Source organism: Empidonax traillii, unplaced genomic scaffold (assembly GCF_003031625.1).
Source record: "Empidonax traillii isolate 1590-97213 ecotype Southwest subspecies unplaced genomic scaffold, ASM303162v1 scaffold1267:size142893, whole genome shotgun sequence".
Taxonomy (NCBI): domain Eukaryota; kingdom Metazoa; phylum Chordata; class Aves; order Passeriformes; family Tyrannidae; genus Empidonax; species Empidonax traillii.
This window is the reverse complement of record NW_020956460.1, coordinates 87,555-114,839: the sequence shown is the minus strand read 5'-3', so window position 1 is coordinate 114,839 and position 27,285 is coordinate 87,555. Positions and strand designations below refer to the sequence as shown.

Here is a 27,285-nt window from a genome sequence, read left to right as displayed (position 1 = left end):
AGCTCTTGTCCAAAAACAAGATAGCACGTGCCTCCAAGTCTTGCTCTTGTTCGAGAAGGGAGAGTAGAAGGTTCTGCCTTCTGCTGTCCTTGCTCCTGTCACTACCCAGTGTGGGAACAAGCTGAGTCAGATGTGTCTGCATTAACTGGAATCAAAAGGAAGTGTTTTGGCCCTGGAGCTGAGAAGGAGTGTGTGAGTTTGCAAAAGTCCTGGGAATTCTAGTTAACTGAATGGCAACAGCAGGTTCTGTTTACCTGAAGAGATTAATAAAGGGAATGCGGAGAGATATGTGGACAAATTCTGAAATCGAATTCTCTGCGTGTGTGCAGCCTCATTTCTTCAGTGCCCATATTTGCCATACCTGAGGCTAAAAAGTGGCAAAAAAATGTGTTATTCAAGATCTAGAGCTCAGGTGCATAAATACTTAACTGCACAACAAACATACATCATTTACTTCACCTTTTAGTCTCAACTACTGTATAGCACTAGATTTTAGTAGAGAAGTTCACAGTTTTACCTTTCTTTTCTCTATGAGCAGGCATTTTCTGATTTTGGATTTAAGGTTTGGGGTTTCTTTTTTTAAAAAAAGGTACACAGCTAAAACTTGTTTGCACAGAAGAACATTTTGCAAGTATTCACCTTTGAAAACTGGAATACATAACTCAACCTAGTAAGTTCTTACAGAACACAAGACATGTTTATGCATGTAGTTACCTTAGAGGAGCTTCTCTGCAGTTAGATCTACTGCAGGTGATGCATCTATCACAAGTTTTGAGAAGAGGCTTGAGGCCAAGCAATACAAAAACTCATCAAAGTTCCGTTTTCAGACACCACTAAATTCCATCTATTCATTTTGAAGGATTACTCTGGTCAGAACACTTTCTATTCACTTCATAACGAATGCACTCTGGCTTCCTGGATAAAGATTAATTTTTTTAAACGTTATACATTGCCCTTTTCCCCTGAGGCAAAATATATCTGTTAGTTCCTAAAAAGGAAAAAAGGAAGGAAAACGAAAGGAAGAAAAGCTTTAAAATAACTGCTTTTGGAGACTGCAGAACATATCTGCAATTACCTTTGACTCCAATGCAGAGGCAGAACGAAAAACTGAATCAGACTGTATTGCTGCCACTGTGTCTCTGAAGTGGTGGGAGAACTTTGCAATGGGGACTGCCAGGTTATTTTTCTGTAAAAAGCAGCATGAAGGACTTTAAAAATAGAAGGGAGATAAGATGAAAAAAAGTATAACCACCATCGGGGAATAACAGGGAGGAACCAAACCCTTAAATAGCTTTACAGGATTAATACATGCTTCAGAAGGACATTGAGAATACAGTTCAGATGTGTTGTTAGTTAAGTTGACATTATCTCTTTTTCATTTTATTAAATACCTTTTATCTAGGCATTGTCACCAGCATCCATACACAAAATGCTTTCCCCTTTTCTCCCCAAAGTAGCACTTATACACCCAAAGAAAAGCTGCAAAGGTCTAAGGTAGCAGAAGAAAAGCCTTAGACTAGCCTACTGGGAATGGCAGCATTTTCTTTTTCTAAAATCAGATCTGCATATTTTGAAACATCTGAAACTTTTACGATTTCTTCCCCAAAAGGTTTGTCAAGCATTGAAACAGGCTTGCTCGGGCAATGGTGGAGTCACCATCCCCGATGGATTTAAAAAGACATGTTGATGTGGCACTTGGGGACATGGTTTAGTTGTGGCAGTGCTGAGTTAATCCTTGGACTCAAGTGATTTTAAAGATCTTTTTCCAACCTAAATGGTTCTATGAAACAGAGTTTTAAATGCTCTAAAAATAACCTTCATTCCTGGATTGCAGAGAAGATGGATTCTACACAGATTTTCCTCTCCTTTAAGCAGCACTTCTGTTTTCGAGCATGGCAAAGGAAGAAAAAAATTAAAAAGAATGGCTCAAACGTTACTGAAGGCAGCTCACTAATCCAGAAATAGGCTATAAAAGCCGTGCTTAGTAAAAGTCCCAGAACTTCTTTGCAAGAACAGTGTTGAGCTTCAGTTCAGATAGCTAAGAATTATTTGAGGTGCCTCAGCAGAAAGTAGTTGCCACATTTGGAGGTAGATTTCCCAAATTTCTTAATTTGGGAAAAGTGCACAGCTACAGCCTTCAAACTTGTAGTTAAGTACCTCCTATGAAAGAAGGCCTTTTCTGCACCTGAAACGTTATACTAGAGATCTGCATTGCAGCCCATGGAGCCCTGCTCATTTCAAACAGGGTTCACTTCAGCCTTCTCCTGGAACTATTTTCAAAAAAAATCTGCCGGTTTAAAACAGTCTCTGCTTTGTTTTAAGTATAATCCCATTACTTTAAACAATTAGCAAGTGGTGTAAGAATTACATTTGAAAACAGGAAATTTAGCAATAACTGGTTTATAACAAGGGCACAGAAGATAAAAACCAAATATGTTTCCTGCACTTTTTAAATTCTTTAAATACTCAACCCACTCACTATTTTCCCTATTTGTAAGGTGAAGGAGGAATGAATTAATTAGCATTTAAGTGTCTGAAGAATGTATCAGCAGGCCACTACTACATCTTCCCTCTGACACAAACATGTTGTATACAAAGTTGGTTAGTTTCAAAAAAAACAACCAGCCACCGTATCTGGCATCTACTATTTTCATTTCAGTTAAGAATTTCCTGCAGAGCATACTCCAAATCGAGCAGAAGAACCTGGTGCCTTTGCATTATCTGTGCTTGCTCTAAAACCATTTGGTCATTAATTACCATCTTTTGAGGAAAGCTGAAATATAATTTAAGTACCCTCCATGGTTCAGAACCTTATTCTGTCTCTAAAAAATAAAGGTTGAAACTACACCTATTCAATTCCTTGACAAACCTTTCCTTGGGAGAACAGCTGAGGTTGCAATACCATCCCAACTGAGTACAAAAAGATAGAGCAAGCAGAGCTTAGCTTCACTTTTGGAGCTGGGGCTCTCAACAATTCAAAGCCTGCTAGCCCTTCCCTGGCCCATGAGTAAAAAAAGGGCTGTTTATAAAGCCAAAAAGCGTAGGGAGGTTCACCCTATAAGCAACACATAACACCAGCTTAATGTTACATTTGCACGTAGTAACTGCACTGGCTGAAGAAAAATGGTTTTATTTCCTGTGATTTAGCTACTGAATCCTACACTTACTGAACTGGAAGTTCACATCAGCAATTAAAAAAAAAAAATCGAATCCTGGTTTGTGTTGGCATGTAGAATACTAATTCCTCATCATCACTGGGCAGCTCTTGGAATGTCACTATGAAGTACTATAAGTACAGGCACCAATTTGCTTTTACTCAGCAGCACGTGGTGATGGCCTTTTGTAAACACTTTTTGTGTTTGTAGCCAAACAATTTAATTTGCAAGGTATTCCCTCTGGAAGCTTTGTAATTTGGCTTCAACCTGCACCGAAAACAGTTAGAAATTGAAGTTAATCCCAAGCAGATATTTATTGTGCTGCTTAACTTCAGGCATCATTATTGAAAGTAGCAGAAGCTACAGAACCTCCCTAGGGGCTGCCTGTTTATTCCTTACTTCAATCTCACTTTAAGATTTACACTTTCCCTGGCCAGGGAATTTTCATACACTTTCCAGTACCAGGCTCCAGCCTTCACAGCCCTTGTAAATTGTTACAGGATCCTTCAGAAGCTGGTCATAAGCAGTCCTTAAAATCAAAGAACAAAACAAGAAGTAAAAAAAAAATCAAGAAGCAAAAATAACACTGGGCAAAAAGTTTAGACCACAGAAGACATCAGAATAAAGCATTTAGTGTTTTACTTCTTGTCTACACTGAGTTCTAGTAGCACAGCCAGTCTTATATACAATAAAAAGCACAGGTCTGAAATACCTTCTGTCAAAATAGTAGAAGGCCAAGTAAGGGTTCAAACTGGACAATCTTTTACCTTAACATAAAAGATTTTTTCAGTCAAGGATCCGATGGGAAGATTGCATGACCAATTTGCTTTCTAAAATGATTGGCGGCTCTGAGATGAGGAGATCATCCTCACCTAATGAAGAGTTCTGCTCCGTGTTCACAAAGTTAGGAATGTTAAATTTTGGAAGACAATGTAGGTCTTCCTCAAACATTCCACTGCTTCTGGGAACCTCCTGGAAGTGGATATTTCTCTCCAGACCTGGACCTTTCTGACTCTCTTTTGCTTTGTTCGTATGTTCCACTTCATTAATACAGAAATGGAAAAGTGACTGGGATTCTTCAGCCATTTGACGAGAAAAGACCCTCTCAGACTCCAGAGGTCTTCCAAAATCTGCCACAAAGCTATTCATGCGAAATCTTTTTTCAGAAGGCTCTGCATTGCTGGGGAGGAAAAAGAAAAATACAGTAAACACAAAAGTAGAACTATTTGAGTCCTTACCAGCAATTTTGGTGGTTTCAACAACCACTATGATCGGGAAGAAAGGAAACCCTACGGTTTAACTACCACAAACTTTTAGAGACAGCAGTATTTATTATTTTATGCTGAAGCTATTTTAAGTCTTGATTTGTCATGATAATTTTCCATGGGAATAAGTTAATGCCAGCACTCTTAAATGGCACTTCCAGTAACCAATATACTGTAATAATCACCTCACTGAATGAGCTTAGAGGATGAGCTTCAGGATTTCCTCTTTATATCAAGTAGTATCAAGTAATAACTTTTTTTTAAATGGCTTATAAGAACACTTTGAGAAAAAAGTCCTTGATAGATAAAATCTTTCTGAGGCACAGGCAGCATTGATCTCACTAAGGCATAACTTGAGTACTTAGTTGTCCAGGCATCTAACCATCTTTTCCCCTGAATTCAATCGATGGCATTCAGGTTTACAAATTAGAAGAGCTGGAACTAAAGACTGCTTCGAAGACTGACAGTCATAACAATTCAGGCACATAGCCCAGGAAGGACAGTTTAACATATTTCTTGGGAGTTTTTTATATACATCTTAGCTCAAATCAGCATCAATCTGCATGGACTTTGCAGGAGCCATAAACACGTGGGGGTGAGAAAAGCTCAAGCTAGATGGAAGTTTTACATTCTTTTTCAGGCTGAATTTATATGCTATCATCACAAAATGCAAGTTATTTACATCTGAAATGCAGTAGACGTATTCAGAGGTTGAGCAATGAAAACCTAAACATATTCTCAGAATATAAATTTTGTTAAGAAATCATACTGTTTACATCTGAACACGTAGCAAATGACACTGAAGTCAGATAATTGGACACCTTAAGGTGCACCCAGCACTTAGAGTTTTTCAGAGAAATGCTGTAATTTAATCCCCTCAAGCCTGCAGTAGAAGATAAGTGCCTACATGCTTTTGAAAGCCTCAGATGACACCTTCAGAAATCTACCCCTAAAACCTTTGAGTTCACAGAATACCTACCATTAGTCTTTCAGGCACAGTTAACCTTAAAGATCCCTGCTTCTTAAATGCTAATTTACTTCCATTAGGTGATAGAATCCTGTCCTAACAAAATCACTTCCACTAGCCTTCAAATCAAAGCAGTTCTCTAATTTGTCAAAACTGTATTGCCTCATTCTGCATGTCAAAGTGAAATGTAGAAGAATAACATTTAAACTGATACAAGACAGACCAGTAACTACTAATCTACTGCATTACGCACCAGGAAGCAAACAGGCTGGAATAATTCCATGGTAGCCTTCAGAACTGACAGCTGTCATTGATATCTTTGTAATGCAATAAAAAGCACCGCTATATAAGTCTCTTCCATAGTTTTGCAAATCTGTCCCAAGAGTTTCTATGCAGTACTTTGGCACAAACAGTGGAGGTAGCAAATAAGCACAGAAAGAAGGACAAGCACTATAATAAGCCTATGAAGAAGTGACTGCAGAAGAAAGCTTAAAATGCATTCACTAGAGAAGTAAAATTAATTCATAGGTGCAGAAAGTGCTTTATAATTCAGTGAGCTATGAAGGAGCAAAGGCTAACAGTGCAGAGGGCAAGTGCAGACAAGACTGGCAACAGCAACCTAACCTAAATGGAAGAATAGAAGATGTCAATAAATTTTACAATGACCCAGTATGTTGAGGACATACTATAAGGAATAATCCTGTGTTCACAAGCAGGGAACACGTGGTCTAATATACAGCGATCTTTTTGGATTCTGAAATTCACAAACACCATCTCAGTATTTTGGAGAGGAATTTTATTTTTTTAACTAGACTAGAAACTTGCATAGTGTTGCTCATTACAATATGCAAGAATACCTCAGCAGATATCTTTTCAGAACACTTAAAATAAGAAAATCAGCCTCAGAAATCCTAGTTTTACTGTGGAAGGGAACACAGCCACCTGGACAATCAAATTCCTTTTGCAATATTTGAGCAAATACAACTCTCTGACTTCCTAAAGTTGCCAACAAGGAAGCAAGAAGGTGAATGCCAGACACCTTGAGCAACATACATACTGAAAACCACTCAAAACAAGCAGTTGCCAGTGAATTTACCCAACCTCCCTTTTATGGGAATCTTCCAGCCTGGGATGCTGGGTTCTGGTCTTGCTGGACTCAGCAGTAAACTCTCGACTCTGCCCACTGGACTTGAGTGCACTGTCAGGGTACAGATTGTTTTGCCCAGTATATCATTCTAACAGGAGCAAACTGGATTGGGACTGACACTTGAGATTCCTCTATAGCTTAAATATCCCTCCTCTCAACATTCTCTGAAGTGACGTGGGGTACCCGGCAAACCGTGGAAAGGAATAAGGGGAGCCAATCCTCCAAAACAGCAGGGTCTGGTATCTTAAGGGGAACTTGGGCATCTGAAGCAATTAGTAGCAATCCAGAAGTGCTACCCTGAACCTGAGAAATCTCCCTGAATAAGTATTCAGCAAAAACATACATATATCTGTGGAAGTTTTTGTTTCAGTGAGTCTGCATTTCTCTGACTGGGTTTCACACTAGACTCCTTAACCAAAACCAACTGATTTCTTGGGGAAAAATAATTCTGTCATTTTTTTTACTGCAAGTAGTGGTACAATTTGCCTAAATAGCTGCATTAAGGTTTGAGATTACACCAACCAATATTTTTTACAGATAGTTTATACAAACTCTTGCATTTATTGAACAAATGTGTTTTTAAGTACATTTTCAAATGCAGAAACAAAGAATATATCCTCTGCTGAGTGATGAATGAAAGTATTTTTCAGATAGAAATTTGGTATGATTTTCAACAAAATTTTTTTGTTGCAAAAGCCAATCTTCTACACATACTAATACGGAAGCAAACAAAAGAGAAATGCAATAGACAGAATTTCCATAACTGATTAAATTTCTGCCTCTCCCCATTGAAATCCTGACCCTTCTGGTCTGATAATGTATCCAATTCTGAACATCTTTTATAATTCTGGAAAGTACATCCTATCGTGCCCCTTTACATTAAGCCAAGAAAAGCATATTACTAGAAAAATCAGAGTATTCTACCTCAGATGCATCCATCTGAGCTCAGTTACACTTATCTCTCACATTAATGGCACTTTAAAGAACAGTCAAATAGCCTTGCTGAAGTCAGAGGCACATCCATCAATCAAGCTGGCTCTCTCCCAAGACCTAGGAATCCCATTAACATCTATCTAAAGGAGGGCTGCAAGACAGCCTGCTGATGAAACGCCAAGTCGTGAAGAATCCAGTCAGGTGTAAAAATAGAAGATGCAGGCAAACTAAAATCACAGCCTGCACTGGTTTTACAGGTTGGTGTTCTCCAGTTTTTATATACATGTGTTAGAAATAAGAGGACACAGCATTCCCTGCACTTAGTGCAGTCCTGGATGATCCATGTTCAATACCACACATATTTCATCATCAAACATCAAAAAAATAGTGCTCGGATTTGTTAAAGGTGCCGACTCAGCACACCTAGAAAGTGGGCGAGCACTCAAGCACACAGATCCCAAAGCTCAAAAGAGGTTTGAAACGAATACAGAAAGGAATGATTGGGCTCACTTCAGAAACTGAAGAAAAATTATATTAAGGTTTAGAATGGAAGGGACTTCTCGAGGTCTATAGCCTGATGATGAAGGCAAGGCCAACCCTGAATTCAGGTCAGTTTATCTGGATGTGGAAGTTGACCAGAGATGGAGGTTTCACAAACTCTCTAGACAACCTGTTCCAAGAAAATTGATGAAAAACACAGAAAAACAGCGGGAGACACCAAGCAGGCCTCTTCTACCTAAAAGTACATCTTTACAAGTGTAAAAACTTTTGACAAATATCTATAATTAAATTCTCTATGTTGTTTATTTGACTTCTTCCCCTCTCAAATTATTCACGTGGGGTACAGACTCAGATGCTCAGCTAATTAACAAGGTCTTTGGGGAAAAGGGGCAGCACACCAACACTTACAGGGACTTTGAATTCGTTTGGGAGCAAGGTTTGGCTGCTTTGTAACAGTCTGTAAGGGAAACAAAAAGACCAGCAAGTCAGATCTGGTAAGCTGAATTCTTCTGCCTCTGTTTTCTTCTCACAGAAACAAAACATTAGGAGCACAGAACAGGCTCACAATATACCCATGTCCTCTCTAATGTGGCCCTGTCTTTAGAAATGTGCAATTATGTGACGTTTCAGAGCCAGTCTACATATGATTAAATAGCAAAGGGCCTCCAGAAGGCAGAGATAGGCTGCTTAAGGAAGCAATAAGCACTAACAATTGCCTATCACAATCAGCTTCTCATCATTGCTACCTGTCTGCAAGTGTTCTCACACTCCAGAGAGGCTTTTTATTTCTACTTTATGGCACACAAGTCTGAGAGGAGATGTGGCTTCAAACTTTCTCATAGGAAGGAACAATGGCAGCCTGGGTGCTGTGCAAATGCAGATAAATCATTGAGGCAAGGCACAGTCTACACATAATTATCAGCCAGAAAGAAGAAGAAATAAAGGACTTTCAAGGCACCCTGGCTTTAGACAAACATGGAGCTGACCTGTACCTCAGCATCTACTGGAATTTCTCAGCAGAAACCAAGACACTCTGAGACCTAGGGGACTAAGGGAAGATTTTGTACAGACTACTGACTGATATCTACCTTTTGGATTTGAACAGACAAACATGTGGAAACCTGCCAGACTTCAGCTTCCTTCATCTGACATCTGCACTGCATTTTATTTGCATATACTCCATCAATATTCACAGTTCCACTCCGAGATAACTTGAGCCCACCTAGAGCAATCCCATTTATGTGCAGAACAGCAATCTAAAGGCACCTGTACCTGTTTGGTAACCTACCCACCGACTTCTTTTAGCATGAATATGCTAAGATTGTTTGAAATGAAGATAGACTGCACTGTTTCATAAGAATGGACTAGAACGAGATGGTGCTGAGTCAGTACCATGTCAGCACTGTCACTGCTTGTTTGGGGGCTGCAAGAGACCAGATGTGCCAATTAGTAGGCTGGATTTCTTATTCCCATTTTCAAACTCACTCTTGGTGAGGTGCTCCTGTCTTCGTCAGCAGGGTCAGGACAAAAAACATGAAGATGACAAAAACTGCAAGACCAACCCAAAATCCAATCACAATGGAATCTGGTGAAAAAAGAGAAAACAAGGTGATCAGTATTTTACCTGCACTTGCAGAAAGCTGCCTTCCACATACACCACGATGGCAAATCCAAAACAATGTGCAGCTTATTCCTGGGCAGCAAAGAGGAAGAATGATCAAATTTATCATTATCTATGTTTAAACAGAAAGTTGCCATTGAAATTCTTATTTCTAGCCTGAATTCTACTGATACCTAGACAAACTAGAAAGAAGATAAAAGAGGGAAGACACTTAATTCCCTTGGTTATTAAAATACAAGCAGCTACCTTTGTCATGGCTGGCCCATTTCCAAATATTGTGCTTTGGAAACAGCTTCAGTGCTAGAACTCAGAAGAGAGGTTTATCTGATTTTTAGCAAAATCCTATGTCTTTGTAGAACTGAACTCCTGCTATTTTAAATTACTTCTGGCCCAGACCATTAGGTTTCTGAGCTTTAGTGGATTTCTTTGACACAGCATGTTTAGGAAGACCTAGCTTTCTTTTAGTGACAAGACAGAGGGTTTTGAAATAAACAGAACCACAGATAAAACTATTTGCTACTTCAACAAATATCAATAATCAGCATATAAAAGATATTTTTGATAATTTTTAATTTGAGTTTCTAATTTGAGTACTGCAGAAAAGCCAAACATGTTTCGACTAAAAAGTCAAACCACCAGTTAATCAAAAGGAAAATGTCAATGAAATAGCCCAAAGCAGAAGTCATTGGGAAGAGAACAGCTTTTTGCCTGTGTACAGAAAATGTACCTACTGTTCTCATTTGTAGCAAATGGATCATGCAACAGTTTGCCAGTCCTACTTAAAACAAATATATGTCAACTTATGGCTTCAAAGTTGACTCAGTTTACAGAGAAAAAAGTGTTTGCTAAGGAGTGCGGGATAGGCGAGGGGAGGGCCAGGGGAGCGGCGCCAACCTCCAGATGAACCCCACATGGCAAATGGCAGATCTCAATGGCGGCAGCTGGTCTGAGACTCCAAGACAAGACTCCCCCTGCAAAAGGACCATCTCGCTGCATCCCAGAGTGGGGGTGGTTGGGAGCTCCTCCTCAGATGGTGCCAGCTGTAGGCAGGCCATCTCCAAAAAAATGCTCCCTCCAGGCACTCCACTCTGGGCCCAGGCACCCACCCCTCAGCTATGGAGGCAGGGGCTGGCAAGGGTGGAGGTGCTAGTCCATCCAGTGAAGAGAAGGGAGACCCAAAAAAAGAAACAACCCACAAGGCGCTGGCAGATCCTGTGATAACAGAGGTGATGTGTAACCCCTCTACCCAAAGCACCGCAGGGACTCTGTCACCGAGGGACAAACAGGAGCTCCTCTGGGCCTCGGCAGCTCCAAAGGGTGCCCAGGCAGTGCTGGCGAACAAAAACTCCAATCTCCTTCTCCCCCTCCCCAGTCTGAAAGGCTCACTGCCTCATGTTCCTCTTCAGCACCCCCCCAGCTGTGGCTGCAGGGGCAGATAGTTTCACTACGAAAAATAAAAAAAGTATAAAACTATAACAAAGGTTGATCCACAATTGCTCCTGAGGGAAGTTCAAAGTTTCCAGGAGCTTGATTTAGAAAGGCCCAAGTGGGACAAACATATCTCCAGACAACAATCAACTGATATTCAAGGACCAAAGATGCAGAACACCACCACAAAATATGACCTGGTCCAGGTACTTTTTCAACTATAATTTCAGTTCCTTTTTTTTTGTTTATGGAAGTTTTCAAAACTTCCCCCATAGGAGTTCAAAACAATTCACATACAAACTTGCAAGAAGGAAGTCTTGGTTAGGATAGGAATCCTTTCTACCTTTAACCCCTCATTACACAGCCACTACAAACCTCAGAGATCGTCACCAGCTCTAAAGATATATGATGATCTGTCTGACCCAGCACAGCAGGCACAGCACAGAACTGTTGAATTTTCTATGGGACTAGCTAAAGAGAACAAAAACCCAAGGAATCAGCTATGCTGCCTGGTGCTTGACACCAGCTGTTAATCACACTCCCACTGCGAAGTATCTTCTGTGCTAAAAGGCAGATGTGGAAATTGGAAATCAACTCAAATCATTTGTTCTTTTGCTGCAAAGTCAAAACGCCTGCTGCAACCTGAGATTTTCTCCCTTGGAAAATCAAGTCACTCCTGAGTCTCTTTCTCTAGTAAGGTAAGGAGGTTAAGTTTCAAGTCTCCCACTGCGATGTTGATTCCATCTCTCCTATGCCACATCTTCTCCTCTCAACACCCTGTGTAAAATAACTAGAGGGCAGTGCAGCTATAGGTCTCTGCAATAGGGGAGAGGAGTTTGTAATACCCTGTAATAGGTTTACTTGTTCCAAGTTCTTTTTTTGCTTAAAGTATACTGGAATGAGTTTATTTCTGTTAATGCCATCAATTGTGTGCCCTACATTCCTTTCAGAGCCATCCTGTAAGTAGAGCCTGCATGCAGTGGTTCAAGATGCACCTTGTGTTGGACCTTACTTGTAGAAAATAGCTCATGATTATCTACCCTCCTGCTGGACTTGGCAATACCTGAAAATGTAATCTGAAAAGAAATACTCCCATTAAAAAATGTACCACTTAACCATTTACAGCTACTAGTAACGACCAGTTAGTCAGGCGTGTTTGAATTATATGCAACTGCATTGATAACCAGAATGTAAAGTGTGACCAAGATGACCAAAAAATATGCACATAAATTATAGTGATCGAGCTGCCAAACTTAATTCATTAACTAAGGGAGAAATTAAAAAAAATAATAATAAAAATTCTGATAAACTACTACTTCCCACAAAACTCACACCCACCAGCATTATGTGATGAATAACAAGTCTGTCTTGTGATTTGTTTGGTGTTCCTCTCCCACAAAGGAATTCCTAAGTTTACTGAGCATAAAGCTACATCTGCCTTGCTTAATTGTGCCTCCTGACACACTTTCAACCCTCTGCTGTATCAGTTACATTATTTGGATTTGTTTAAAATACAAGCAGGTGGCCTGAGTTCTTTTCAGTATTTCATTTAGGTCTCACTCAAGTGCAAATTATTCAAATCTACTAACTTCTAAACACTTACTCAAAATAAACAGTACATAACACAACTTCTGTTCAAAAAATATGGCATGAGGCACTTATACATTTATAATACTGCCCTAAGTTACAAATAGATTGTAAAAGTATACCACGACTTTCTCAAGTTGCAGTTTCAGCCTTCCTTTCTTTTACATTTCCATAACATCCTGAGAGCAGATCTGACTGCCTTGATCATTCCTACCTACATCACCCCTCCAGTGTTTCTGAGGTTTTCCCCGTTTCAAAGGCACAAAAAAGGATTTTGTTCTTTTCTCTGCCAGTCACAAGTCTCTCCTGGCTATCTTTGTCTATTTACTTTCTAAAGCTTTAATTTACAAAACATCTGGTCCCTACTTTTGCAGATTTTGTGATTTCTAGATCCTGTTTTCAATCCTCCTCAGGCAGAACGTCCTTTTTGGTTTGGTTTTTTTGGTTTGGTTTGGTTTTAGTTTTTTTTCTTTCCAGTCATATATTTGAAAAGTTACTGTGGCATTTGAATACCTCATCTTCTCCCCACCTCCACTTTTTTAAAGAAATGTATTCTTATGTATTAGATTGTTTTGCCAATCCTTTTCTTTACATGTCACTTTTTCTCTGCTTTCAGAAACAGGATTCTGAGTTCTTTTATATATACATCAAATATTATCAACCTCCTCTTGCCTACAGTTAATTAAATCAACATTGATTCAAAAGTGCCCTCTAGCTTTTTCTTGTAGAATTCATCTTATTTTATGGTTGAAAACAGTGCCCTCTCATTTTGGGTGGAATACTGTGTGTATCAATTAAAAAAGTAATAATAAGAAAAAATCATACATCTCTATCTTTAAGAAGAGCCAGTGATGTTTTACAGCTGGTCAAGTGTTACTGCCAGCCTGCCTCACCTAGACCAGAGTCCATTCCCCATTGAGCTCTCCAAAATAAACATTACAGGCATTCATTAACCTCTCTTCTTTGTAAATATCCAAGGTGTCCCTCCTAATACAACCCCGTGTAATCTTCTCCCCTACTTCCTCCTTAGTTTAGGATTTCAGAGAATTTCATGTCTGATCACTTCACCTCCATATTTCACAACAGTCTCAACCCAGCTGGTAATAGTCAGGACAAGACACGTTCCAAGAACATATTGTCAAGAAATATCATCCCATACACAACACTGGCATAGACTGTTCTTTTACTAATCAAACTCTGCCCTCAGAGGAGTGCATGGAGTAACACTGAAGGAAATAGAGCCAACTCCAATCAATCAGTTAAAACAAACACACAAATAAAACTGAAAAACAGAAACAAACCGAAACAAAACCGCCAAAAAAACAACCAGAAGGGATTTCCTAGGTAGGTCACTGATTCAGTACCTACTAATGACATCTTTCATCAAGCTCCACCTGAAAAGCAGTTGCTACTTCTGTCCTGTTCTCTACCAAGAGCAGTCCAGAATGTTCCATGGCTGTGCCTAGGTAGTCAAGGAAGATCAGCCTTTCTGGGCTGCTGTTTGTCACTGCAGACACCACTTTTTCCTGTCCTGAAAAGCTCATTGTGACAAATGAGACAGAAAGTATGTATCCCACTCTGGCCTTTCGCCAGTACTTTGATGCTCAAACCCTCTCACAGTGTATCCAGATCAGAGATGAAGAAACAAGATTGTTTGCTTCTCTTTGACAAAGTGCTTGCAAACCATCAGGTAATTCTGAGTTGATCTCTGTTACCTTTCTTTTGCCTCCGTTTTTTTTTTCCCCCCACAACCATCTCCTCTAAGAAAACAAATCATAAAATCCAAAGCCATTAAATATTAGATAGATGTTGGTCTAGCTCTACTAGCTTGTCCTAGCAAAATTCTCTCCCAGTTCCAACCCATATTTTTCATCTTTCTGGTCCCTATTGTCCACTTATTACTTCTACTGTAAAACAGTATTATTAAAACACTGAATTTAGCACACTCCTCCCATGAGGAAAGTCCCAACAATAAAAAGTTGCTCAGAAGGAGAAAATTCTTCTTTTATTTTATTTTCTATGAAGAAAAACAAAAGCAGTAAGGCTGTCCACCACTGCCTTTTTACCATTAAAAGGAGCAATAGCAAAGCCATACAGATTATACTGAGTAGTCACAAGAAGCAGCAGTGGCTGTATCTGCTGTTTTAAACTTTTCTAATAGTATTAGTATTGACAAATTTCTACCACAGCCTTGGTTCTTTCAAGCAAACGAAAAACGGTCAACAAAAGGATACAGAATAATAAACAATTATAATAATCTAATAAATAGAGAAAAAAAGTAGAAAATCTTTAGAATTAGGAGAGAGATATTTTTGTACAATAATCAGTCACAAACGCAGAGAAGGAACATTAAGACAGGAAGCTCAGCTGCAATACAGTATGTCTCTACTGAACTTACATTTATGAGCCTTCAGGCCTTCAAATGACACTGGTCCATACTCATAGTACTCGTAGTCCCAGGTGTAATCAGAGTTAGACGAGGCCTGCTGGGAGGTTCTGTTAGAAATCAGCCTCAGGGCAGACATCTTGCACCTCAATAAATATGTATCTGTGGATATGAACTGTGTTAATAGAGACTTCACACTTCTAGCACATCTTTTCATTTTATAAAGAATGTTTTCTCATCTACTGGATCACTTCCTTATCTCAAAAGCAGCCACTGCCTCATCCAGACAAGGCTACCACATCCCCTCCCATTCCTTCACCCATCTTGGCTGGCTAACCAACAGTTAACACAGATCTTCTCTTCAATGGAAAGACGAAAACCTATTCTCACCTCCACAGAGATGCCTGTAAGTGTACAAAATATCAAAACCAGGTTCCTCTGATTGAATATAGATTTTACAGCTTAAAAATAATACCATCAACCTCTACCTCTTGGGATGAACGCTGCCACAAAAATCTGGGTGGAGAACCGGCCAGACTACCAGGCTCAAAGGCTTGTGTTTTCATACAAAGCCCAGCTGGCAGCTGGTTGTCAGTGGTACCCCTCAGGGACTGATACTGTGCTGAAATGAAGTGGGCATGTACCAAGTTCACAAATTATGTGGGGAACAGCCAAGAGGCTGGAGGGCAGACTGCTGCTTAGAGAGACCAGAGCAAGCTGGAGAAAGGGAGCAACAGGAACTTCATGAGCATCATCAGTGCAAATGCAAAGTCCTGCATCCAGGAGGGAATAAGCCCACACTGCAGTACAGGCTGGAGGTTGATGGGGAGCAGCTTTGCAGAGAAGGACCTGCAATGAACAACTAGCTGAACATGAGCCAGCCACGTGCCTTGTGGCAAAGACCACCAAATGTGTTCTGGGCTGGATTAACAGGAGTGTACCAACAGGTGAGGAGAAGTGTTTACTCTTCTCACTGCTGGGAAGACCATACCCCAACCATATACCAGCTGGTATCCCTAATTACAGAAAGACATAGATACACTGGGGCAAGACCAATGAAAGGCCACCAGGATGGTTAGGGAGCTGAAGCACAGGATGCATGAGAGCTTAAGGGTTTGTTCAGCCTGGAGAAGAGATGGCTCCAAGGAGATTTTAGTGCTGTCCACAGTTAGAGTAGGAGGGTGCAGAGATGATGGTGCCAGGCTCTTCTCAGAAGTGCAGAGTAAGAGGACAAGAGGCAATTGGCAAAAAATGAGAAACAGGAAATTCAAATTAGATACAGGTCAAAATGTACCTATCTAATTGAACATGCTTTGTGTAGAAGGTTAGACCAAATGACACCAAATGTCCCTTCCAACCTAAATTTCTCTATGCTGATAAATGGGATCAGTATGTCACTAAAGAAGGAAAATAAAATGAGTGATTTCCCCCACAGATTAACAAAAACCACAATTCAATCTTAAGCATCGTTAAATTATCTTGGTAGATATTTCTGTCATTACCACCACTCTGTACTAGGGACTTGCACTTTGCAGAGTAATTTTTTTGGAAAATTAGACTGGTTTATGCACATCAAAAAAACCTCCACACCTCTGCACAGAACGTCTGCTGCAGCAGCTGGAGTCAGGACATCCAACTTAAAACATATTACAAAATACTATTTGTAAAAGCGAATTGAGCTTTGGGTAATTTTGCATTCAATTAAAACCCAGCAGGTTTGACTAAGACTTCAAATGCTAGGAGAACCATACATAAAGAACAAAAATGAGGCATAAAATGAGAAACAGATTCACCTAGGGAACATGAACAGCATTTCAAATTTTAAAAAATCCAGTTCTTTCTGCTACTATTTTACCATGAGCAAATGCTGGCAGTAATGCCTCAAAACAATTTAAAATAAATATTATGCCTGGAAAAGTAAAACTTCATACCTAGTTACAATGTTCAGAACCTTAAACACATATCAAAACTTGACTGACAAGTGATAAATCCTTTAAAACAATAAATGGATCTATTTTTCCACCCAAACCAGTTTAGTTTTTACAATGAGCAACCAGACAATGGGAAAGGTCTGGGGGGACAGGGAGAAAAGTTACTAACTCTATTCCTGGGTCAGGACAAGAAGATTCACTACTTTATGCTCATCCCCTCCTAGCCACCCAGAAAGCCTCCAGCAAGAATAAATAGCTCAAAACACAGAGGAGAAAGAAAAAAGATGGCTATAATGGACAGTCCAGTTCATGGGATTCCTGTCATAGTTTGTTCCCATCTCAGATCTGTCAATTGTTTCTAACAGCAGTTTGTATTTCATTTTGTGACTGCACTCCAAGAGACTACATGGTGCTACACAGGGTTCCCACCATTTTTCTTCCCCTTCTCCTTGATATTTTGTCAATGACATGTCTTGACAAATTTTATTAGCACAGTCCTGTTTAAGGGCTGCTTTTTTTTTTTTTTTAGAGTCTTCCAGACAAGTCTACCATTCCTATATTCTTCATATGGCATCACTAATATTCAGTCACCTCCCTCTTTTTACTTTTACAAGAAGAGCTGAAATCCACAGGCAAAAAACTTCAGAGTAGGGTAGGTGAACAGCCTGAAAAATTTTGTTTCTTCCACCTCAGGTGTAGGTAGATGGGATTAATTGGGCCACATGCAAATCTCTCTCCCAGTCTAGTCTCTAGTGCCCAATTATGGTTTATGGGGAGTACAGCCACCTCCAGAACAAAAAGAATCTGTCCTGCTTTAGTATTAGGTTTGGACTGGATGCTCTGACTTTCACCACTGACTGCCAGGGTTTCAAGATTTGCTTTCACTGTAGACAATCCACTGTCAGAGGGAGAGCTGCAAACTGAAACCTGGGTCACCAGCTCCCAAGCTAATCTATGCTTTGAGGGGCATACAAAATATCCCTCTAAATCCTCCAGTACAGCTAAGCATTAGCATTTCCCAAAACAGCTTACAGCTCACTCATAAGCTTTGTCTGTCCAAATATCTCCAAAACCTCAGCCTGAAGGATGTGAATACCAACCTTTCATTCTACTTAAAAGGCAGTCTAGTATGGTGGTACAAGGAGCACCACAGTGAAAGTAATGAATACTTAGACCTTGCATCTTCTGGGGAAGGCCAAAGCAGGGTGAGCTGGCATGATAGACATTTGTCAGGTGCACTTGCCAGGCTGCAGCAGGTCACAGAGGGACTTCAAGCAAGGGTTGCAGTGAAGGAATTCCTCCAGGAAATGCACTCAAACGCACTTTCTCTCAGGCATGGAGAGCAGTGTCTGAAGCATGACAGAGGGCTTCTCCAATTGACTTTGCTGAGGGTTTTTCTGGGGGGTACAGGAGTTGTTTAAGGTAAACATGAAAGCCCCTCTGTTGATTTTGATGGGTATGGATGCGGCCAGTCTTTCCTCACTCCAGCTCACTTCTTTCAGGAGCAAGCAAGTGAGCAACACAAAGCTCTACTTTGACTACTCAAGAAACTCCAAAGCAGGGCTGTGTTCAGTGCTGCAAACCAGGAGATTCAGGCAGATCAGTCTCCTGGAAACTAAAAAGGGCAAGTGCTCATGGCCTGTTTCTGGAGCATTGCATTGCTCTCTGCAGATAAAGGATGTCAACAGGTACCCAGACACTCCCCAAGGATACCCAACTGCAACTCCTGGAGTTAAATTATACCTTCATGAAAACTCATTTGTAACCTGTGGGAAAGTTTGTAAGGCTACAGGCTTGCCTGAGAGATGCCAGTGGTCCTCACCTAAGTTTGATTGTTGGGCTACATTTGCACAACATCCACAATTTCGAACTGTAGCAGCAGGGCATCAATTGCTGTGCAGTTTGACTATTTGCTTCAATCCGGACATCATTCATGCATTGCATGAGGGTCTCAGCCACTTACCTTTCAAAATGAGTCACTGCAAAAGCAAAACTGAACACACACCACATCTGCAACACAACTTCATGGCTTGCACCATCACTGGGGCCACAAAGGCATATCTGTTTTTGCATATATCTGAAATTGGCCTTGTATGTAACCAGCAACAGCTACCTCCGAAGCTGACCTGCATGTACAAAATAAAACCATGTGGACTGGTGAGGTACTGTTCATTTTTGGAGCAAGAGAAATTTCCAGTATGGTAGACACAAGCAACTTTTCAATCAAAAATTTTCAATCAAAAACTACATTTATATTCTACATACTTCTATTCTGCTTACTGCCATGGAATCTAAGCACTTCACAGTCTTCATAGAAGTTGCCCCCTTGCAAATTCTGAAGATCCCAAGAGCTAGACATGGGAAAAAAAAGTAGTAACATTTCAAACTGTGAGAAGCCCCAGCCTGAGAAAGCTTAGCACTACACCCTGGTGCATCACCTCCATCATCTGGGCAGTACAATTAACTCAGAAGTTATTGGCTATGAGAAGTTAACAACTCAGGCTGTTCCCATATTCCCAAAGTCCCCAGACCAGCAACAATATTCTGCAGAGAGGAAAGGGAGCCAGCCAGCCCCACGTTCCTTTTTATTCCTTCCCAAAGACTAAGAGGTGAAGTCAGAGAAAAAGCAAATAAAAAAAACCAAGCACAAACTTATTTACTCTGCTGCACTGCATCAGTTGAAAAGTAATACAGACCCCACCTTTCTACAACTCTGCCGCATGGCTATTGCTTTGAACAAAGCTGTGCTACTCCCAGTCACAGACAAGGAGGTAATCTGTAGCAAATTCTTACCCTAACGGTCCTTGCTTCCTGCTAATTCCCAAGATCCCAGATGGGCATGATTTGAGATCAAACTTGTGGTATTTACAGGGGAATACCCAATCCTACCTGCAATAAAAGAGAGAAAAACAAGCTATAAAAAAGAAGTGAAATTTATTAAAAAAAAAAAAAAAAAAAGGAAGAAAAAAACCCAAAGATATCTGGAAACAGACAGTACAATTACAAATCAATATACATGCCAACTCTGAGTGCATGATACCTAGGTCTTTTCTTGGAGAGAAAAGAAAGTGCAATGGTGATAGCGGTAATGTTTATGAACAGTGTTCACAAACAGCATTATCTGCACAAGTTGTTGCACTGAAATAACAAGAATAATGTTGGATTCGTCACAAAAGGAGTTTATAACAATGGAAAGAAAAAAGCTGTTTTAGTCACTGCTTAACCTGGGAACTAAGGATGAGAAAGGTAACAAAGTTACAGACATCCACGCTTCATACTACCATATCACACATCATGTAATATGTTTTATTATTCTTCTAACTGTGCAATGTAAACTAGACTCCAACAATAAACTATTTATACACCACACACAAATTCTTACTGTAATATCTTACTTTCCATATACTAATGCTTAATATCCTGATACTAACACTTAATATCCTGCATTATGTGCGCTGCAGTGTAACACACCATTATGCACAGTTTGAGTGCTAGTCGTATAGCTGCTGTTTGTACTTAGAAGTGATAAGTTTATGAATTTAAAGTAAAATTTAACAAAGGCAGAAAGAGTTTGCCAACTATTTTCCCAAAGTCAATAACAATATATGCAAACACTAATGCCCGCTTAGGAGCCCAGCTGGGTAGGGGCCACATGGAAGTTAAGGCAGAAACTAATATGAAATAATATCATATTATGAGGTCAAAGGCAACTGTAAGGACCTAAAAAACAAATAAAGCAAATACTGTTTAATCTCATTCATAAGCCTTTCTGAGAAGACAAGGAATTATATACCTAATATAGCATCACAGAAGCTCTGTATTCCTTTCGCTCTTAAAAATGTCAGTCCTGCCCTAACAGTAAAGGGACATGGAACAGTTAGTATAGAGTTACTGGGACCTGCTCCCAAAACACAGTGAAGCTTAACTCCAGCACCAAAAGCTTTAAAAATTACAGCTGGAATACAGTCTTAAGAGATTGTATTATCTAAAAGTAAAAAAGATTAGCCATAATTCCATTTATTTCCTGCATCTACGGTAGGATTATACAATCAGTACTGAGCCCATTTTCCTTTCCTCACTAAAAGTCAACCTTCTTGTAGATGTGCAGGTATGGCATTTACAAACCCAAGTTCCCTCAAGATCAACCAAACTAGCAGATGCCCTATGAACAAGCACTAAAATACTGAGGCTTTTTCAGTCCTATACTGTTACAAATGCTAACATCAATGTTATGCATAAGTATATCCAACACTTTCAAAAGAAAGGCTGCCTTTCCCTCAGCTGTTTATAATAGTACCCATTTTAACCTTTCTCACTACAAATTTTTCACCTTTCAGTAATAACACAGAGGTCCTAGGCTGATTTATTATAGAAAACCCTGAAGTCAAAGAGCCCTGTCATATCCATTGATGAGGTAAGAGTGAACTGTAACGCAAGTTTGCAATTGGCCTGCCCCAGAAGTTTCTGCTCTTGGGCTGCATTATTTTCCTTCATTTTCCTGACTTAGCAAAGTAGTCCTTCTTTTTTTTCTTCTTCTTCTTTTTTTTTTTTTTTTTTTTAATGTCTCCTTCTATTACCTTTATTCTCACAGAAAATCAGTGCTTGGATGGTGATCTTCTGAATTCCTTGCTAACCCTGAAGCCTGTCAATATGAAGCCTTATTCTTAGGCTCTCTTAGAGAGAAAGGAAAGCATCTCCCCACCACACTCTTACTGATCTGCATACTACAGGTCAACTGGAGCAGCTCCATCAGAATATGAGTACCTATGAATTGCTTTTAAAATAACTTCTACTTGGTTTATAGTGTAAGAACCTAGAAAAAAAAAAAGCAGCCTCCATAGTAGGGACAGAACAAATATTATCATATATTTAATAATTAAAAGATGAAATTAACTTTGAAAGTAAAATGATCTCACTTAGAATTTACTACACTAGATTTACTCAAATTGGCTAGACTACAACTTGTGAAGAAACATTGGAAGCAGAGTGTTGTATGTAGCCAGAAAAACAACTGAATCCAAGAACAGGAGGCACTCAGGAGTATTTCAAATAACTACAACCAAACTGACCATTTTTAACAGGGGCAAGGCTGAGAGAAGGAACTACTCTTGTATGATTGTTCCTGGGAAACTCAGCACTGATAAACAGCTAGAATTCCCTGGGCTCCCTTCCTGCCGATTACCTGGCCCTGCAGATGTCCTGTGCCCTGCAGCAGCTACTGCAGCACAGGCCTCTCCTACCAACCCCGCAGGGAGCCCCACTACAATGTGCAGGGCCCAGGTTTAAATGCAGAGCAGATGTTCATAGGGTTGCACAGCCCAGAAAATGGAAGAGTGTGTTCAGGCACCATTTAAGAGCTCTGTTTTAGCTTTGCATCAGTGAAAAAGCCACCACAGCACTGAGACTGACAAGCACAGTGGAAGCAGAGTACAATTTCCTCTCTCTCATTACAACATTAAACCCTAATCTTCAGATAATGTTCGTCTGGTGTGAAGTACAGGCCACAGCATGCCTCACATAGCACCTCTTTACTTCTCGATGGTTCCATCTGCAGAAATAGTTCTGTTCCCGGGTACAAAAGACCATTTGTCAGAGCTACTCCCACGCTTGGGTATCTCACAGCTGGGGTCTGACAGTGCTGTGGGGGAAAAATCTTCAGCTGATGCTCTCACCCACACAGGGTCTGTAAATTCTAATCTCTCTGATGCAAAATAACGTTTAAGCTTTTAAATTTGAAAATACGTAATTCAATTTGAATTATGTATTACATTTCCTCAAGAACTAATAAAATAAAATTACGCCATTTTTCTTGAAAGCTTCCACACCTGTATGACAAGCATTTTCTGAACTTTTGTAGTTAGCTTACAACACGATGCAGAAATTTTGCCTTAATTGGTTCCCTGACAATTTCAAGCACTCACTGGAATGGAGCTGTTCATTAAAAATCAGATTGGCTTGGGATTTTTCTGAACAAGAACTAGGGTTTTTTTCCCTGCCTTTGGATCTAATTCCTCCCTCCAGTGCTGCTTAAGAAGACAACAATTTATTGTAGTGTCTCAAATGCAGATTTCCTCCCAGGTAAATCGGACAGCAGTACGCAACTCACAGGCACACATCTGCATGTTCCCATTCTTAATCCCTGCCACGTTTCTGTGTTACATCAGGCTATAAAGAAGTAAGTAGATGCCAGGGAAACATCACTAAAACAGTACAACCGTGGCCCATTGCAGTGAGTATGCAGACTAAAGCCTTCATCTTTTTGTAATAAAATTTTACCAGCAATAGCTGCTATTATAGGTTCAAAGACTGAAAATTTGATTTAAACTGTTGAAAAGCTGCAGGAGCATCATCTCTACTTGACTCAAAACCTCTTCCACCATAACATGTACATAGATGATCAGCAAAAGAATATGCAGTAAATGACTTTGTCCAGATCTTCATATTCTGGATTTTATTTCCTTTAAAAAAAAAAAATTTCTTGCAATAGCTTGATTTATTTTATACATATTTGGTTGTAATTGATACACAGAATATATCATTATTTTCGTGAAGAATGGAGCCACACTGTACTCAGTCAATGGAGATCTGCAGTTCCCTTGGCATCTTTCCAGGTATTTACTCCTGTTGTCAAAATTATCTTAACTCTCTGATTAGGAACCTGAATAGAAAACCACAAGTGGACAAGAAAAACAAGCTGAATGTGAGACCATTGCCTGATTGTCTCCAAGCAGAAACCAAAACATCTATTTCTTTCCACAGTGCTTACATAAATCTGCATCCCTGGGAGTACAGCCTCTGGAAGGCTAAAATGAGAGGAACAGACTGAAACAGGAGCAGCTCCAAGACAGAGCAGTGGGCTGGGAAGCACACCTGGAAACAGAACCACCTCCATGCTCTCTTCAGTGAAGCCCAACCAGCCTTGCCGAGGCAGTTTGACACAGCACTGCCACTGCTGCCCCGTCCCTCTAATAATATATTATAGTGTTGTGTCTATGCTTTCAGTCACAGTCCGATTTTAAGCGCCAAACAAGGCTGATATGATAGGATGAGCAAGGTAAGTGTCAGGGAACAGAGACTGCTCAGAGAGTTTTGCCGGCTCCTCATTGAGGTGATCCTCTCCAGCAAAAAGAATGGCAGACAGCTCAGGAGAGGGACCTGAACTGCCCTGAACAATCACTGTCAACTGAGAGGGCTCACTAGAGTAAGAGACCACAGAGACGACAACTGTTAAAAAAACAGATGGTTAAGGGAGAAGGAAGAAAAGGGTAGGGGAGGGGGGAAAGGAGTATGAGAATCAACAGAAGACCAGGGAAGAGCAGATGGGGAAAGGGAAGAAGGCAAGACTGAGAACAGAAGTAATCAAAGGCTGTATGGTAGGTAGGAGAGTTGACATCACTTCAGCCTGAAAATACAAACGGAAAGAGATGCCATCTGAAAACAAACAAACAAACAAAACCCTAACAAACAGCACCACAACAAACATACAATAAACTTATCTTGTGTTTTTTTTCTCTCCCCCTCAAACATTTTACGTTCAGTTTTTAAGTTCGTTCAAATGCTCAGCAGTCAGAGCAAAACAGACATCCAATTTGAGAACACTGAAAAAAATTTCCATGTATTCCAAGCAAGCTCGTGCTTTGTAGCTGTTTTGCTTTTGAATACAGAAGAAATCGCTTCGTTACAAATTCAGAAGGGAAATACAAGCGTCTCTACAGCCGGTATTTTCCATGTCACCCAAACGAACAGTGCCACCTCATCTTTTTTTTTTTTGTTTTTTTTTTAATTATTATTCCTTAAAGTAAAATAAAAAATAGCGGAGCACTCCAGACCTTAAGACTTGCGGGAGCCGACTGCTCTCTGTTCCAGAAACGCTTCAGACACCTGTTAACCGCAGGCTGAACTACGGGCGCTCGGAGCTTCCCCACGCCGCCCAGCCGGGAACACCCACCCCTGTGAGCCCTACTGCGGGGCGGGAAGGGGCAGGAAGGGGCAGGAAGGGACAGGGCAGGAAGGGACAGGGCAGGGAGGGACAGGGCAGGGAGGGACAGGGCAGGGAGGGCGGGGTCGTACCCTCCCCGCTCCGCTCACTCAGCCCCTGCCCCGCAGCGGCGTCTCCTCCCCGCTCTTACCGCACCGGGAACGGCTGCCCTGCCGGCTCCCGAAACGCCGCTTCGTCCCGTGCTCCAGGCGCAGCCCCCCGGGAGCGCCCTGGCCCCGCCAGCCCGAGAGCGGCCGGGATGCTGCGGGCTCGCGCCCCGCCACGACCAATGAATCACCGGCAGCCGCGGTGATTCCCGGCCCGCGCGCACGGCATGGATCGGGCGCGTGACGCTCCCGGCCCAATGGGCGGTGCGGGCGGGAGCGACCCCCCCGTGGGGCCGCAGGTGCGGGCAGGGCGCGGTGCCGGCAGGAGACGCAGGTGCGGCCGCGGGCAGCGGGAGCCGGACAGAGCGCCAGTCGGGAGTAACCTCTGCGTGTCGCTTGCCTGGCAGGAACTCACACATGCCAAAGGGGGAACATCAGTTTTGGAAGGAGAGGGATGGTCTGTCCCCACTGGAGGTGCAGGGGCCAGTGTGCTTGCACAGAGAGAGCCATTAACAGTTGGACCCGGTCGGGGACAGTGGAGGTTGTCAGAAGTGCCGTCTCAGCTGCCAGGATGTGAATGGCAGGGCCCTTCATCTATTGGGATTCAGTCCGGGCCTCTTGAATCATTTCACAGAATGGCTAAGGTTGGAAGGGACCAGGTGATTCCCCTGGTCCAGCCTCCCTGCTCAAGCAGGGTTATCCCAAAGCACATGGCATAGAAATGCATCCAGACCGTTCTTGAACATCTCCAGTGAGGGAGACCACAACCTCTCTGGGCAACCTATCCTGATATCTGATTACCCTTGCTGCAAAAATCTCAATTTTTCTCATATTTAATTCAACTGTCATTTACTTCAATTGGTGTTTATTGCTTCTTGTCCTGTCGCTGGACACCTCTAAGAACAATCCTATCCCACCTTTACTCCCACCATCAGTTCTTTATACACACTGATGAGAGCACCCTGAGCCTTCTCTAAGCTAAGCAATCACAGCTCCCTTAGTCTTTTCTCATACATCACTTGGCCAGTCTCTTCACCTTCTTCCTTCTTTTAATCATCCTCATGGCAATCGAGTGTTGTAATGAATGACATGACTTCATTTTTCTATCCATGGCCAGGAAACCAGTCTCACACACCCTTCCGATGAAGCAACTGGCCTGCTTCAATCCCCCACTCTAATGTTACAGCAGATCTTTGATAGTGCTCTGGCACTTACTCGTTATCCCTGTTTTCATCTATTTCTTTATAGGCAGGACTTTGATCTTGGACAGTACTGTCCCTCTCCAGCAATGGTCATAAAAGCTACCAGTGCTGTTATCTTCATCTCAAAAATATAGAACAGACACTTGTCATAATCATGATACAAGTTCATGATTATGAACAGGAATGTGAATAAGCAGAATGGCAAGTTGGGAATATCCCATCTCCTGCTACTTCCACTGTGATTGAAAAGTCAGAGTGACTCAGGCTTTTGTGTATTTTTTTGTGTCTTAAAAAAAAATTGGCATTCAAATTCCCTCTAAAAGAAAGAAGCCTCATGAAGCCAATACCTCACTTCTACCACAACTCCTGTGCTTTGTCCTTTAAGATTTTAGAGCTTTTCTACCAAATGCAGAGAAGAATCCAAACAAAACCCACAGATTAATGAACCAGAACTGCAGCATTTTCTCAAGATTCCTAACTTTGTTTCTAACAATTTTTATTAGTGAAAATGCAGAAATAATGACTATTCATTAACAGCAACATGACTCATATTGCCGTGGAAGAAACAGCATTTTTGTCTGATGAGATGTGGAACTGCAGGTGCACAACTCCAAGTGTAGATAAGGGTGCTGCACAATCTTTTTTTAAATTCCTCCTGTCATTTCGTTTTCTGACTCTTCATGCACATCATTAGTGTCTCTTCCACCTAATAGAGACAGCAGTGGGAATTTTTAAAAGGCAAAGGAATTCAGCTGAGGGAAAAGGAGAAGCAGTGCAGGCATTCACACTGCGGCTGACCAGAATGAGGATGGAGCTTCATCTGCAGCAGCTGCCCTCTTATGGCTCAGCAGCTGCAGCATCAGCCCTGGTTTTAGTGACACACAGATAGAAACAGCATCTACAATTAAAGCACAAATTTTGCAGAAATTCATTCTGCCATTCGTTCTCACTTGCCAAATCTTTATATTCATGTGTAGTTAGTAGCTGCCTGGGATTCAGCAGCCATCTAGAAAGCAATAACAAAGAAAAAAAGCAACCCTTCTCACTGTTGTTTATTTAGAATTGACAAATAAAAAC

At 41.0% G+C, this 27,285-nt stretch overlaps 1 protein-coding gene and 1 long non-coding RNA gene across 13 annotated transcripts; one reads left to right on the top strand and one right to left on the bottom strand.

Moving 5' to 3' along the window:
• Positions 1-582: 582 nt before the first annotated feature.
• MRAP2 (melanocortin 2 receptor accessory protein 2) lies at positions 583-25,153 on the bottom strand. Of its 11 annotated transcripts, none has more exons than XM_027906253.1 (7): positions 25,051-25,153; positions 19,715-19,810; positions 19,187-19,272; positions 18,885-19,047; positions 15,003-15,152; positions 9,454-9,553; positions 583-4,335 (listed from the first exon to the last, which is right to left on the bottom strand). In XM_027906253.1, the coding sequence occupies exons 5-7, from the start codon at positions 15,127-15,129 to the stop codon at positions 3,942-3,944; spliced, it is 621 nt and encodes a 206-aa protein (XP_027762054.1). In that variant the 5' UTR covers positions 15,130-15,152; positions 18,885-19,047; positions 19,187-19,272; positions 19,715-19,810; positions 25,051-25,153; the 3' UTR covers positions 583-3,941. The 11 variants fall into 11 exon arrangements, with proteins under 11 accessions (XP_027762054.1, XP_027762055.1, XP_027762056.1 ...); XM_027906254.1 differs by lacking the exon at positions 25,051-25,153 and adding an exon at positions 24,751-24,908; XM_027906255.1 differs by lacking the exon at positions 18,885-19,047.
• On the top strand, positions 14,193-23,883 carry LOC114069462. Of its 2 annotated transcripts, XR_003573780.1 has the most exons (4): positions 14,193-14,294; positions 21,259-21,335; positions 23,451-23,532; positions 23,681-23,883. It is a non-coding gene; the product is annotated as an uncharacterized LOC114069462 (long non-coding RNA). The 2 variants fall into 2 exon arrangements; XR_003573779.1 differs by having other exon boundaries at positions 23,451-23,883.
• Positions 25,154-27,285: the final 2,132 nt, after the last annotated feature.

Bases quoted from the DNA above. Each gene is read 5' to 3' on its own strand.
- MRAP2 (XM_027906250.1), bottom strand. From the start codon at position 15,207: ATGAAAAGATGTGCTAGAAGTGTGAAGTCTCTATTAACACAGTTCATA. The intron at 9,554-15,002 runs GTAAGTTCAGTA...TTTTTTCACCAG, and splicing joins AGGCCTGAAGGCTCATAAAT to ATTCCATTGTGATTGGATTT. The intron at 4,336-9,453 runs GTGAGTTTGAAA...TTTCCTCCCCAG, and splicing joins ACAGGAGCACCTCACCAAGA to CAATGCAGAGCCTTCTGAAA.